The 15,070-nt window shown below is 48.5% G+C and overlaps 1 protein-coding gene across 1 annotated transcript; it reads left to right on the forward strand.

Annotated features, from left to right (window-relative positions):
• Positions 1-416: 416 nt before the first annotated feature.
• On the forward strand, positions 417-9,999 carry Slc22a6 (solute carrier family 22 member 6). The gene is made up of 12 exons (XM_090347482.1): positions 417-1,058; positions 1,283-1,386; positions 1,642-1,796; positions 3,296-3,464; positions 3,912-4,035; positions 4,201-4,316; positions 5,609-5,823; positions 5,904-5,908; positions 5,947-6,050; positions 7,152-7,355; positions 7,594-7,722; positions 8,850-9,999. The coding sequence occupies exons 1-11, from the start codon at positions 693-695 to the stop codon at positions 7,682-7,684; spliced, it is 1,653 nt and encodes a 550-aa protein (XP_090203608.1). The 5' UTR covers positions 417-692; the 3' UTR covers positions 7,685-7,722; positions 8,850-9,999.
• The last annotated feature ends 5,071 nt before the right edge of the window (positions 10,000-15,070 follow it).

A 15,070-nucleotide genomic window follows, 5' to 3' on the forward strand; every position in this document is an offset into this window, starting at 1 on the left:
TGCATTGATCTGAAGTCCAGCTTCAGCTGGTCCTCCTGTATTTTCTCTGGCAATCCTCCCCAAAGACAGATGGTTTGGATCCAGTCCACTAAAAAGGACAGAACCCTCTCAAGAGTCCATCCCAATTCCCACAGTCCCGTTTCCTCAGTAGAAGGAAGACAAGTTTCCCCTGCCACCCACCCATTCCCTTTCTGTTCCTCCTCGGGCGCTCACAGGACAACCCCTCTCTCTACTCCCATCTCCATCTACCTCTCCTGCCCTTTATGCCCACTTGGAGAATTTCCACTGACACAAGGGTTAATCCTTCGGATACCAAGTCACACTTTAACTCATGCTCTCCAGGCCAAAGATTAAAAACTGCTGGGAGAAGGGTCAGGGCTCCAGCACACCCTGAGAGCCCAGTGATCCCCGACCCCCCCCCCCCCCCGTAAAGTCAGGAGAAGCTTCAAGGGAAAGGGAGGGACAGAGCCAGACAAGAGGAGAGAGGAGGGGCAGTCCACCATGCTGTGATCCCCCACAGAGCCCGCTCAGTCTCAGCTCCTGAAGCCACTCGGCTGCAGAGAGAGCAGCAGCCCAGCTCCTCAGGAGAACGACAGACAGATAGATAGACAGACAGACAGACAGACACAGGTCTTGGGACTAGAAATCCTCAGCCCCCCCAAACCACTCGGGCCAGACTGGCCCCCAGCCCCATGGCCTTCAATGACCTCCTGAAGCAGGTGGGGGGTGTGGGCCGTTTCCAGCTGATCCAGGTCAGCCTCGTGGTCCTCCCTCTGCTCCTGATGGCATCCCACAATACCCTACAGAACTTCACTGCCGCCATCCCTGCCCACCACTGCCGCCCACCTGCCAATGCCAACCTTAGCCAAGACGGGGGCCTGGAGGCATGGCTGCCCCGGGACGAGCAGGGGAAGCCTGTGTCCTGCCTCCGCTTCACCTCCCCCAAGGAATTGCCTTTCTCCAATGGCACTGAGGACAACATCACGGGTACCACGGAGCCCTGCGTGGACGGCTGGATCTATGACAACAGCACCTTCCCGTCCACCATCGTGACCGAGGTGAGGACTCGGGGCTCTGGGACTACGCAGATGTCAGAGAGATGTGGGAGCTGTTAAGGTTTTTTGTTCCAAAATGTTCTCAGCTACCGAGACCAGGGAGACAGGGAAAGAGGGTGGCATGAACCCCCAAAGGACCAGCCTGGAGGCAAGTAAAAGGGGGCTTCCTTGCACCCACGCTAAGCTCTGCCTGATTCTCACTCCCCGCCCCTCCCCCTCCCCCACAGTGGGACCTCGTGTGCACCCACAGGGCCTTCCGCCAGCTGGCCCAATCCCTGTTCATGGCAGGGGTGCTGCTAGGAGCCATGGTGTTCGGCTACCTGGCAGACAGGTCAGTCCTGGGTAAGCCAAAGGGCTGGGCTGGGAAGTGGGGGGGACTTGGCTGGACTCAGGGTGGGTGATTTGTCTCCCCAGCGGGGCCTTACTGACTTCAGGGCTATCCTCCGTGCCAGCCTCATTAATGAATTCTTCATGATCTGCAAGAGACCCCAGGCCTCACCCGGGACCGGAACTCCTGCCCTGGGCTCAGTCTGGCCCGCAGAAGTTCACAGGCCCCTGTCACAGGCCTCCCCTGCCCCCACCACAGGCTAGGCCGCCGGAAGGTGCTGATCTTGAACTACCTGCAGACCGCCGTGTCTGGGATCTGTGCAGCCTACGCACCCAACTTCTCTGTCTACTGTGCCTTCCGTCTCCTGTCCGGCATGTCTCTGGCTAGCATTTCTATCAACTGCATGACACTGAGTGAGGATGGCTGCCCGTCCAGCCCCCTCCCCAGCCCCCTCCCCCAGTGCCCAGCCTCTGAGTCCCAGTGGCTCTCAGGCCACTTCAGTCAATGAAGTGACCAGGGAAGGCCCAGATCAAGATCATTAGGGATTGGAAAGAATCATAGGCAGAGGAAAATTAAATCCCATCCAGACAGGACAGAAACACTCAGCCACTCTAACCAGCCCAACATCTAAGGGCAGTCAGATCTCCGCTGCCCTGCCTGCTTTCATTCATGCTTGTGTTTTGAGCCTAGGCTGACCCTGAATCCCCAGTCCTCCTTCCTTAGCCTCCAAAGTGCCAGGGATTACAGGCCTGCACCACCAAGATTGCCTCTCCCCTTCCTTTTTTTTTTTTTAAAGTTAATATAAAATGTCTGTTTAAAAAAATAATATATATATATTGCAATTAGCCCTGATAGTTCCCCTTTTTCTTCTTGTTTTTGGCAGCATTAGGCTTTGAACTCAGGACTGAGCAATGCCTAGTCCTTTTTTTTTTCCATTTTAGTTTTTTCAGATAGGGTCCCTCGCTTTTGTCCAGGCAAGGCTCACAAGCCTCAGACTGCACTCCTCCTACCTCTGCCTCCCGAAGATAGATTATAGATATGCACTACCATGCCCAGTTTGCTTTAATGATAGAATCTCACTTCCTTTTTGCCCAGGTTAGTCTCAAACCCTGATCTTCCTTTTCTACTTCCCAAGTAGCTAGGATTAAAGGTATAAACCACCTCGTCTGGCAACTCTAATATTCCTAAATGTAGGACAAGCCAGCATTCTACAGCCCATAGTTATGGACTGAGAAAGGTATTTTCATCGGCCGTGAATGTGCCTCCTCTGATAGATCACACATGCAAGCACATGTGCATGCACGCACACACACACACACACACACACACACACACACACACACACAATTTCACAATTTCTTGGATGAGGAACCTGAGGCTGGAGAGAAGAGAAAGGATTTACACATCATCTTCCAAGACCAGAAAGGATAGAGGGTTCTCTGGACTAAAGGAAGTAACTAGGACAGAATGCTTGAGGATTTAGTTCCAAAGTCCAGTGTTAAGCATTCAAGTGTCTTCTCCCATGCACACTCAGAAGCCAGCTGGGCCTCTTCAGACAGTAGCCAAGAGGCAGCCTTAACCCCACCTCGACTAGGAAAAGCCATTGCTCTGGCCACAGAAGATAGAATGCAACCTAGAACTGAAGAAGAGCCAAGGAGGGTAGACTGAACGGTCACAGCTGTTCTAAAGGGGGTTCTAGCTAGGACAGTGGGGCAGCAGGGATAAGGAGAGGAAGTTACCGAGGATTTTGAATGCACTTCCCTATCCCTACCATAAGTCCCTCGGTCTCCCTGTCCTGGCACCTAACCTCATTCGAAGTATCTCTCACAGGGGAAGGGGGGAGGGAGGGAGGGATTCTCTCTCACCTAGCAGCCCCGTTAATTGCTCCATCCTGCTCTAATCCTCTTTCCAGATGTGGAATGGATGCCCATCCACACACGTGCCCACGTGGGTGCCCTGGTTGGCTATGTCTACAGCGTGGGACAGTTCCTCCTGGCTGGATTGGCCTATGCTGTGCCTCAATGGCGCCACCTGCAGCTGCTGGTCTCTGTGCCTTTTTTTGCCTTCTTCATCTACTCATGGTGCGTGGGGTATGGGATGGGAGGCAGTGTCACAGGAGCTCCTCTGGGCACAGGATATCTCCCAGACCTGGGCACACATGTCGCCCCTCAGCATCAGTCAAAGCTAGAAAGCCAAACTTAAGCCAATGTTTCCCTGGGATTTGAACCCAACACTGTGGGGAGAGGGCGTCCTATTCTCAAGCATTTCCCAGTTCTCTAGGTTGGCTACATTCCCCTTACACAACCCTCACCACCCAGCACCCAAGAGCTGACCTTCTAGGCAGGGGCATAAGCATTACCAAGCTGAGCACTGTCTACTGGTACTAAGGGCAGGGAAGGGAATGTACAGGGGCCCTTTGATGCCAGCCTTAAATAAAACTCCACTGCAAGTGCCTGGAATAGCCTTCACCCAGTCCAGATGAACAGAACTGGGGTCATACCAACCCCACCCCTCATCCCCATGCCCAGGTTCTTCATTGAGTCTGCCCGCTGGTACTCCTCCTCTGGGAGGCTGGATCTCACCCTGAAGGCCTTGCAGAAAGTGGCCCGGATCAATGGAAAGCAGGAAGAAGGGACCAAGCTAAGCATGGAGGTGAGCCATGGCCCAGACTTCCTAGGGCACTCCAGCAGGGCTCATTCTCAACCTCAACACCCAGGACCAGGACTTGGGAAGGGGGGAAAATCTCTGAGCAAGGGGTGCGGTTGAGAGGTCTTTCCTGGAAGAAGTACAGCCCCTGTGTCCTGACCATCCTCTCAGATGCTCCGGTCCAGTCTGCAGAAGGAGCTGACCATGAACACAAAGCAGGCCTCAGCCATTCAGCTGCTACGTTGCCCCAGCCTCCGGCACCTCTTCCTCTGCCTCTCCATGCTATGGTAAGCCCCAAGACAGACAGACTGACACACAAGTAGATGCAAAGATCAAAGGCAAACTACGGAGGAAATGAAGGCTATGGATGGAAGAGACATACAGACGGAACACAGGACCACACTGCTGTTCAAAGCAGCAGTAGGAATACTGAAGAACCAGAGGCCTTCCACCCGAACTCAGTTCCAGTGCCCAAACTGGATGTCAGTCTCCCTAGCTTCTCTCCCCAATTCTGTTCCCATATGAAAACATTTAGCCAGGACCACTGGCAGTGAGTCAGCAGGATTACACACCAGCCTGGCACACAAAACACTAAGAAACTTCACCAGCCTGGTAGTGCCTGTTAGGCACAGACCATAGCAGAATGGACACTTAGCTCTGGCTGAGGATGATGTATAAGCCTAAAACTTTCCATTTTCTTTTACAACTCTGCTTCTCATCACCTTGGCAATCCCATGACCACCAAAAGGAGTGTGGTTAAAAGAAATAATCCTAAACCAGGCACTGGTAGCCCATGCCTCAGGGAGGCTGAGATCTGAAGATTCAGAATCAAAGGCAGGCAAGCCAGGAAAGTCCATGGGACTCTTATCTCCAATTAGCTACAAAAGGCTACCAGTGGTGCTGTGATTCAACGAATAGAGAACTAACCTTGAGCACAAATGCTCAGGGATGGTGCCCAAGCCCAGATTTCAAGCCCAGGACCATCAAGAAAGAAGAAGAGGAAGAGGAGGATGGAGGATGGAGGATGGAGGGGGAGGAGGAACAGGAGGAGGAGGAGCAGGTGTAAAAGAGGAAGAAATTAACAATTCTGCCAAGGAATTCTTTGCTTCTGATTTTGAAGTGCAACATCCATTCCAGGACCATGGACAGATCCTAGATGGCTTTGTTTGGGGAGAATTTTTTAGTAGGTTTTTTTTGTTTTTGCTGTTTCTAAAAGTTTATCCCTAAAGATGTGGTTTAGATATCCAGATGTCATCCTTTAGCCCAGTATCAATAGATCTTAGACACATGTCGATTTTTGCATGCAATTCCTACATAGCGCTGGGCGCTGATGCCTCACGCCTGTAACTCTAGCCACAAAGGAAGCTGAGATGTGTTGTCTAATAGTAGAGAACTTCCCTAAGGCTTAAACTGTACAGCTTAAGCATACAATGAAATGTCTGAAGAAATACTAGCCAAGACAGATTCCAGGACCTTCCTTAAGCAGGCTCTTTTGAACATGCACCCTCCTTTAAAACTCTCTAACAAACTCCATATCCTCTCCCTCTTCTCCTCCCCGTCCCCGCCCACCGGCACTCAGGTTTGCCACTAGCTTTGCCTACTATGGGCTGGTCATGGACCTGCAGGGCTTTGGAGTCAGCATCTACCTAATCCAGGTGATCTTTGGTGCCGTGGATCTGCCTGCCAAACTAGTGTGCTTCCTGGTCATCAACTCCCTAGGTCGCCGGCCGGCACAGATGATCTCGCTGCTGCTGGCAGGCATCTGCATCCTGGTGAATGGGGTGATACCCCAGGGTGAGCATTCAGGAGCCCCTCGGCCCTTCATCTGTACCCTTATCCCTACACATAACCCAATTTCCCAGCAAAACAAAGAGGCCACGTTCTCACGGTTCCCTCTCTCCTTTCTCTCTAGAGCAGACAATCGTCCGTACCTCCCTCGCTGTGTTGGGGAAGGGCTGCTTGGCCTCCTCTTTTAACTGCATCTTCCTGTACACTGGGGAGCTGTACCCGACCATGATCCGGTGAGTGGGAGCCTAGTCGGGGGGAGGGGGGGCAGCTTGTAGAAAGACTTTTTTTTTCTCAAGCTTCTAATTCTACCTAGTCAGCTGTGTCTGAGATCTGAAGATTGTGGTTCAAAGTCAGACCAGACAGAAAAGACTGTGAGACTTTTATCTTCAATTAACTAGAAAAAAAGATGGATATGGAGTTGTTGTTCAAATGGTAGAGCATCAGCCTTGAATGAAAAAAAAAAAAAAGCTAAGGGCAGCAGCCTAGCCTGCAGAACAGTGTCGGAGTTCCAGGTCCACATCTCAATATTCATGGGTACAAAGCCACGCCAGTGCATACTTCTGGCTAGCCCACATGTGGCTGCCTCTAGATGACCCCAGAAGATCTCAAAAAGGAGTCACCAACTGGGACTGAGCAGGAAACCAAGAGACATGTCTTAAGAGCCAATGAATTGAAACACAAATTAGTAGCTACCACCAAATCTAAACTTGACCTTAAACTCAATGGTACATCTGAAACCAAAGACACAGACATGAGCATGAATTCCCCACAGGAACCACCCCTGATGAGGTGCCAGCAGCATGCATAAACATAGCATTGCCAAGATAAGGGGGGGGGTGGGCCGAATTTCACTGAGAAACATAGCCAGGTGCTAGTGGCTCATGCCTATAAGCCTTAGCAGCTTAGGAGGCTGAGATCTGAGGATCAAGGTTCAAAGTTAGCCCAGGCAGGAAAGTCAGAGAGGCTTTTGTCTCCAGTGAACCACCAAAAAGCCAGAAGGGAAGCTGTGGCTCTAGTGGGAGAGCCACCAGCCTTGAGTGAAAAAGCTAAGTGTTAGAGTAAGGCCCTGTGTTCGAATCCCAGTACCAGCACTTAAAAAAAAAAGAAATTCCCAGGGGATCTGAGAATCCTTGGCTTAACCCAACTGTGTCATTTGACAGCAAAGGAAACTGAAGCCCACAGGGTGAAAGGGACTTGTCCGACCAAGACCCTGCAGAAAAAGACAGAGGCAACACTCAGTCATCAGTTTCCCAATTCTATGACCAGAACCCTCGTAGATGTGGCCAGTGCGCCTCACCAAAGCCCTGACCGATGCCCCCGCCCCAATCCCACAGGCAAACAGGCTTGGGAATGGGCAGTACCATGGCCCGAGTGGGCAGCATCGTGAGTCCACTGGTGAGCATGACTTCTGAGCTCTACCCGACCTTGCCTCTCTTTATCTACGGGGCTATCCCCGTGGCTGCCAGTGCTGTCACGGCCCTCCTGCCAGAGACCCTGGGCGAGCCGCTGCCTGACACCATTCAGGATCTGGAAAACAGGTGGGCTCTCATTTGGCGAGGAGAAGGGACTTCTCGACACAGCCAGGCTGGGGTGGCATTGAGACTCCAACTCAGGCCTCCAGATCAGAGCTGGTTGATGCCTGTTCCAATTCTCCCAGGAATATCCAGCTGGGGCAGGGTCGTTGGGGGAGGGCAGAGAGCCCAGGGGAGACCCTATCCCCACCTCCCTAAAGACTGCATGACCAAGGACCTGCATTTCCCATTTTCCTTCCCCCAGGAGGAAAGGGAAACTGAGGCAACAGCTGCAAGAGCAGCAGAAGCAGATGGTCCCACTGCAGTCCTCATCACAAGAGAAGAATGGACTCTGAGGACCCAATGAGCCTGCCAGAACTCTAAAGGGAGTAAGGTCGTACAGGTCCTCTGACATCCCACACATGGGGTGGAGAGAGGGTGCCAGCCAAAGTGCCAGGGAAACATTTCAGGGAAGTCCTTCCAGGTGGTTCCCTCCCCAAACTGACCCTTCTCAAGATCACATAATGAAACGGTTAGCGCACGAGCAGCATCTGAAATGGAATGACCACTCCAGATCCGCCGCCTTCCAGACCCAGAGGCCACCGAGTGCCAGCACTCCCCCACTTCTTTCCACTGTCACCCCCACAACATTATAAACCATCAGACACCTAGAAAAGACTCTTCTCTTACCTTAGCCCCTCTCCTTTCCCTGCTTTCTTTCCTCCTCTCTCTCCTGTAACCCTATTAAGTACCTTTAAGAGTTCTAACTAAATAGCCTAGGCCCCACCCCATCTGAGAAACTGACTGGAGACAGGAAGGAAAACAGCCAATCAGAGACTTTGTCTCAGGCTCCTCCCCCTCTAGGAGAGCAGGTGAGAACTTGGCAACAGAGGAGATAAAAGAGGAGATAAAAAGCTTGAGGGGGAGGGTAGGAGGGAAATGGGGACCATATCATGAGAAAGGGTATCAATGTTTGTGAAGTTATGCACCTTCTACCTGGTGAATATAATGTAACCCTTCTATTAATCACAATTTTTAAAAAAAGATATCAGTTTGAGGGGAAAGTGGGTAGGGACTGAGGGCTCACACCTGTAAAATCCTAGCTACTCAGGAAGCTGAGATGGGAGGACTGCAGTTCAAAGCTAACCCAGGCAGGGAAGTCTATGAGACTTTTCTCTCCAAATAACCTCCCAAAAGCCAGAAGTGGAGCTGCGGTTTAAGCAGTACGGCACTAGCCTTGAACAAAAAGAGCTCAGGGGTAGTGCCCAAGCCCTGATTTCAACCCCAGCACAAAAAACAAAAAGCAAAACCCTCACAAGGCTGTGGGAGATGGGAGATTTCCCAGTAATTCATCAGCAGGACTCAGGACAAATCTGGCAGAGCTAAAAAGAGCATCACCTGCTCTTTTCCTAGACTCTCCTGAGGCTTGCTTTTTCCCATTTCTACTTCCCAAAGAACTTAAAGAGGAGACAGGACTGAGAGTGGGAGATGGGACAACCAAATCCCATCCTATTTTTACAGATCTCGAACACCTTGAGACCAGGAAAGACCCCTGCTTCACAGTCCTGCCGGCAACTCTGACATGCTCTGACTCTTCGTGTGGCTCTCTCATCTCTGCACTCTCAGATCACCTGATGCCTGCATTGACCTCAACAAAGGCTACCCAGAGCTAGCTGCTTCATCGTACAAGTCCTGAATACTGACTGACTTGCACAGTTCATACCAACAATATAGAACCGATGCAACTCCTGGCCTCCACACGTGCTGTGACACTCAGCAAATAGAACTTGTATTAGTCTGTTTCCATTGCTATGATGTCATACCTGAGGCAGGCAGACTTTATAAAGAAAAGAGGTTTAATTTAGTTCCTGATTCCTTCCAAGGTTGAAAACTCACATCTAGTGATGGCCTTCTTCCTGGCAGAGTCTCCAAGCAGTGTGAGTGTCATATAGCAAGTGGCAGGAAGCATTCCTGTGTCTCCTTTCATCTTTTCTCATGAAGTATTAAATCTTGCTGGGTGCAGGTGGCTCATGCCTATAATCCTATCTACTCAGGAGGCTGAGATCTGAGGATCACAGTTCAAAGCCAGCCCAGGCAGGAAAGTCAGAGAAACTCTTATCTCCAATAAACCACTCAGAAAAAACCTGAAGTGGTACTATGACTCAAGTAGTAGAGAGCCCAAAGAGGCTCAGAGACAGTGCCAAGACCTGAGTTCAAACCCCACGCCTGACTTTAAAAAAAAAAAGTATTAAATCTTAAAAGTTATATCCTGATAGCCTTACTGAATCTTCAGAATTTCCAAATTCCTCATCAAAGGACAGGCTAAGTTTCTGTACTCTTAATACCTTACAATAGGGAATAAATTTTAGTGCATAAACTCTCAAAGGACATACTCAAAGTATATTTAAGCCATAGCACAACCCTTCTTCCCACACACTTATTTTTCTTCTTTCTTTCATTATTTTCTTCCTTTCGTTTTCTCTCCTTCCTTCCTTTCTTTCTCTTGCTTCCTTTTTTGTGCCAATCCTGGGGCTTGAACATAGGGCCTGTGTGATATCCCTGAGCATTTTTGCTCAAGGTTTGCACTCTACTATTTGAGCCACAGCTCCACTCTGGCTTGTGGTGGTTAATTGGAGATAGGAGTCTTTCCTGCCTGGTTGGTTTAACTGTGACCCTTAGGATCTCAGCCTCCTGAGTTACTAGGATTGCAGAAGTGAGCCACCAGCACCCAGCTTCCTTTTCCTTTTTGTTAGCATCAATAACTTGCACAGTAGGTTTCCTTTTGCATGTCTATATATGCATACAGTGTATTGTGATCATACTCATTATCCCCATCACTGCCCTTTGTCTTCCCCTCCTTGAGTTGGTTTGGTTGGGGTGTGTGTGTGTTACTAGAGTTTTGAACTCAGGGCCTCGTGCTTACAAAGCAGAAACTCTACTACTTGAGCTACTCTCCCAGATCCAAGACTTCTTAATATTATTATTGGGGTTTGAAGTAAGGCTTACATTTGCTAGTCGTGCATGCTATCAGTGAGTCGCTGCTCTGTCCCCCCTCCACCCACTTGTAGGCAACTTTTGACTCTACCTCCTCAAAGAGTCACTCTACTACTAGCCCTGATCTCATGCTCTGCTCTTGGCTCTGAGGCTGAGTTCTGCCCCAGCCCAGTGGCCTCAAATGCCACCTCTAGTTAGATCCAGAATTCTACCCTCTGCCAGTGTAGCCCTTCGCGGCCATCCTCTGTTTCTCACAACGGGCTAGTTCACTCAGATGACAGTAGCAAACCACCCATTCTAGCTGCTAGCTTCCTCCCTAGTCAGCCAGTAAGTCTGTTAAAATCAAAATCAGACCACATCTCTCTGCTCAAAAGCTTTCCAACGCACGGTGGCTCACACCTGTAATCCTAGCTACTCAGGAGGATGAAATCTGAGGATAATGGCTCAAAGCAATCCCAAGCAGAAAAGGCCATAAGTCTCTTATCTCCAATTAACCAGCAAAAAGCCAGAAGTGGAGCTGTGGCTCAAGTGATAGAGCACCAGACTTAAGTGAAAAAGCTAAGGGATGATGCCCAGGCTCTGAGTTCAAGCCCCAGTACCAGTACCAAAAATAAATAAATAAATAAAACTAAAATTCAAAAGATTGGTGGCTTATGGCTATAATCCTAGCTACTCAGGAGGCTGAGCTCTGAGGATCATGGTTCAAAGCCAGCCAGGGCACTAAAGTCCTTGTGAGATTCTTACCTTCAATAAACTACTCAAAAAGCTGGAAGTGGCGCTGTGGCTCAAGGGGTAGAGAGCTTGCTTTGAGCACAAAGAGTCTCAGGGACAGCACCTAAGCCTGAGTTCAAGCCCTATGACAGAAAAAAAAAAAAAAAAGACTGGATCTTTTTGCCTTGGGGTGTGTGTGTCACCTTGAGATTCTAGAGTCGTCACCAGCAAGACTGCCTCACCACACGGAACTCTTTGACTGTGAATTAGACTCGTCGTGGACCTTGATACAGGAGTCAGTAACTCATAGATGGAGTCCAAGAGACCCATACACTGTGTCCACACTCAGACACAACAGTGTCTTGGTCAGGCTAGTTTCTTGGCCACACTGTTCAAAACTAGGTTTTCCCGTCTTCTCTATCATTCTCCCAATTTCCCAAACAACTATCAATAAATTCCATTGCTGATTGAAAAGTAAAGTAAGAGCCAGATGCCAATGACTCATCTCTGTACTCCTAGCTACTCAGGAGACTGAGATCTGAGGATTGCACTTCAAAGCCAGCCCAGGGAAGGAAAGTCTGTGAGACTCTTCTCTCCAATTAACCACTAGAAAACTGGAAGTAGAGCTGTGGCTCAAGTGGTAGAGCACTAGCCTTGAGCAGAAAATGTTAAAGGTCAGTGCCCAGGCCTGGTTCAAGCCGTGGAACCAGCACAACACACACACACACACACACACACACACACACACACACACACACACACACGTCTGAATTGTGTCTGTGTATGTGGTACCAAGGAATTAAACCCAGGGTTTTGTGCATGCTAGACAAACACTCTACCACTAGGCCAAACTCCCGGCCCAGAAATAGGTTGCTTGAGCCAACATCCTCAGCCTCCAGGAGGAAAGTGACAGCACTGGAACATTCCTGCACAAGAAACTCATCTAGAAATAGCTGCCGGTATTGGGGGCGACGGGATGGACAGCAGCTCTGGGACTAAGGTGGAAAAGATAACAGGATTGGGTAGTCAGAGGACTTTCATTCTAGTGATGTGTTTCCTCCTCTCAACTGCATGCTCACACATGCACCCAATTCTGGTCACCCCAGCCTACCTTGATAGGCCACTGATCACGTAGTTAATATCTGTCCTAGTCAATGAACTCTTGGTTGGAGAAAGAAAGATCTCGATTCAGCTTTTGAGAAACTAGGACAGGGCTGCTAGGTTATAAAGATTTCAAGGAATTCAAGAACAAGAATAAGAGTGTAGAGCTGGGAATGTGGCTTGGTGGTAGAGTGCTTGCCTAGCATGCATGAAGCCCTGTTCTTGAACTCAGGACTTGATCTCTGTCCCTGAGCCTCTGTGCTCAAGGCGAGAGCTCCAGCACTTAAGCCACAGCACCACTTCCAGCTTTTTCTAGCACTGAGGAATCAAACCCAGGGCTTCTTGCATGCTTGGCAAGCACTGTACCATTAAGCCACATTCCCAGCCTCCATTTCTCTTTCTCAGCTCATATTGTATGTGCACGTTTGCAAGGTAATCACCAGATCCTGGATCCATTACCTCTCAGAGTCACAGGCTATTATCAAGCAGAACATTTCTGCTTGATCCAATTGTTTAGGGGCTTACTACTGAGGTTCAGAGCCTTGATTTGCAAGGCAGGCGCTCTACACTAGAGCCACGCCCTCAGCTCAATAGACATTCTCTGGGGAAGGCTGGGCCCTGTGCATATCTCACAGTTACATCCCATCCCTTTCCTGTATTTCCTCTAAAGTACCATTATAATTAATTCCCAAACTTTTCTAGACATAGCCCCATAACATATTCCAAATTAAATTTATATAAGGCAACACATACCCTCACCAAATAGTAGTTACTAAAACAGAAAAAAAAAATTCCACTGAGCTTTGTATGATGTTGCATGTCTGTGACCCTAGCACTTGGAAGGCTGAGGCAAGAAGGCTGAAGCCAGCTTGGGCTACACAGTAAAACTCTGTCTTGAAAGAAAGAAGGAAAGCAGGGCCCTGGTGGCTCATACTGGTGGCTGTAAATCCTAGCTACTCAAGAGGCTGAGATCTGAGGACTGTGGTTCAAAATCAGCCTGGGCAAGAAAGTGCATGAGACTCTTATCTCCAATTAACCACCAGAAAACCAGAAGTGAATCTATGGCTCAATGTGGTAGAATACTCACCTTGAGCAAAAAGCTCAGGGACAAAATTCAGTCCCTGAGTTCAAGCCCTACAACTGAAAAGAAAATTAGAAAAAGAAATTTCAAATATTGCTATTTGAAGACTTTATTCAAGAATGAGATTCCTTCCTTTCGTCTCTTCTTTTTCTTTTCCTTCTTTTTTATTTCTTTTTGGTTGCTGTCCCTGAGCTTTTCACTCAAGGCTAGCACTCTACTACTTTGAGCTACAGCACCACATCCAGTTTTCTGGGGGTTAATTGGAGATTATAGTCTGACAGACTTTCCTGCCCAGGGTGGCTTTGAACCATGGTCCTCAGAGCTCAGCCTTCTGAGTAGCTTGGATTATAGGCATTAGCCACAGGCACCCAGCAATATTCCAAATCTCATATCATATAGTGACTGCATAGGATACTAAAATTCCACAGTAATAATAAAACGTATAAACAAGGACTTTTTATTTGCCAGTCTTGGAGCTTGAACTCAGGGCCTTGCACTGTCCCTGAACTTCTTTTTCTCAAGGCTAGCACTCTACCACTTGACCCACAGCACCACTTGCAGTTTTTTCTGGTTATGGTGTACTGAGGAATCGAACTCAGGGCTTCAAACATGCTAAGCAAGTACTGTGCCACTACACCACATTCCCAGTCCCAAACAAGGATTTCTTTCCAGCCATATTAAGGTTATTACATAACTATGCTTGAAGGAGAAATGCATTTGGTATATAGTAACATATCGCAGGGAATTCCCAGTCACTCTGGTCATTGTAGCCCTTTTTTCCTTTTGTCTGTTAACAAAAGTAATGACAGTTCTGCAACCCACTCAGCAACATTTTTAAATGAGTTCTTAATTATAAAGGAAATGCCACATCTCTTAATCATTTCAATTTAATTTAATGGCACATCCTTTGGCAGTTCAATTTTCTGTAGATTATAGAATTGCTTTATTCTACCTTGAGAGGAAGTGCTTTGAAGATGAGAATTCTTTTCTTATCTTAATTTAAAAGAATAACAGAATTATCTAGAGATAAGAAAGAAAAGAGCCATCAAGTCATAAAAAGCCATAAAGGAAATTTAAATGCATATTACCAAAGGAAAGAAATTATTTGTTAAGATGAACATTTTTTGTATTGGTCTCATGAACATGTTGCCAAGTCTGGCTTCGAACTGCGAGCCTCCCAATCTCAAGCCCCTGAATTGCTAGGCATGAGCTGTAATACCCAGAAGGTCTGGTTGAACTCTGTGTGTGTGTGTGTGTGTGTGTGTGTGTGTGTGTGTGTGTGTTGCTTTTTGGTACTGGAGATCAAATCCAGGATGCTGCCCTTGCTAGGCATGCACTTTGCCACTGAGCTACATCCCAGCCTAAGAAACTCGTGTGAAAGGGTCACATCATGGAGGATTCCATCTGTATGACACTCAATGAAGAGAGCACTATGACTGGGGTCACTCGTGCTTAGGGAGGAAGAATGTTCAAGAAAGCAAAATTAGCATACACACGCTGGTGGCTCCCAGTTATAATCCTAGCTATTCAAGAGACTGAGATCTGAACCACAATTCAAAACCAGCCAAAGCAGAAAAGTCCATGAGACTATTATTTCCAATTAACCAGCAAAAAGCCTGAAGTGGAGCTGCAGTTCAAGCGGTGGAGTGCTAACCTTGAGCAGAAAAAAAAGCTAAGGAGCCAGCCATGGCCCTGAGTTCAAGCCCCAGTACCAAGAGAAGAGGGGCTACTCTCCAGGCCAGACTTGTGTGTGACATTTCTCCGTGGACCACTGTGTAGTATTCCTGGCCATTCTCTAAAGGATTTGAGTCACTGGCCTGAAGGCAGGACTGCAACTAACACAAAGTAAGACTCT

Source organism: Megascapheus bottae, chromosome 16 (assembly GCF_031878675.1).
Source record: "Megascapheus bottae isolate mThoBot1 chromosome 16, mThoBot2.hap1, whole genome shotgun sequence".
Lineage (NCBI taxonomy): Eukaryota > Metazoa > Chordata > Mammalia > Rodentia > Geomyidae > Megascapheus > Megascapheus bottae.

Excerpts from the sequence above, each read along its gene's own strand:
- Slc22a6 (XM_090347482.1), top strand. The coding sequence starts at position 693 with ATGGCCTTCAATGACCTCCTGAAGCAGGTGGGGGGTGTGGGCCGTTTC. Across the intron at positions 4,317-5,608 it reads CTCTGCCTCTCCATGCTATG|GTTTGCCACTAGCTTTGCCT; the intron begins GTAAGCCCCAAG and ends ACCGGCACTCAG. Across the intron at positions 7,356-7,593 it reads ATTCAGGATCTGGAAAACAG|GAGGAAAGGGAAACTGAGGC; the intron begins GTGGGCTCTCAT and ends TCCTTCCCCCAG.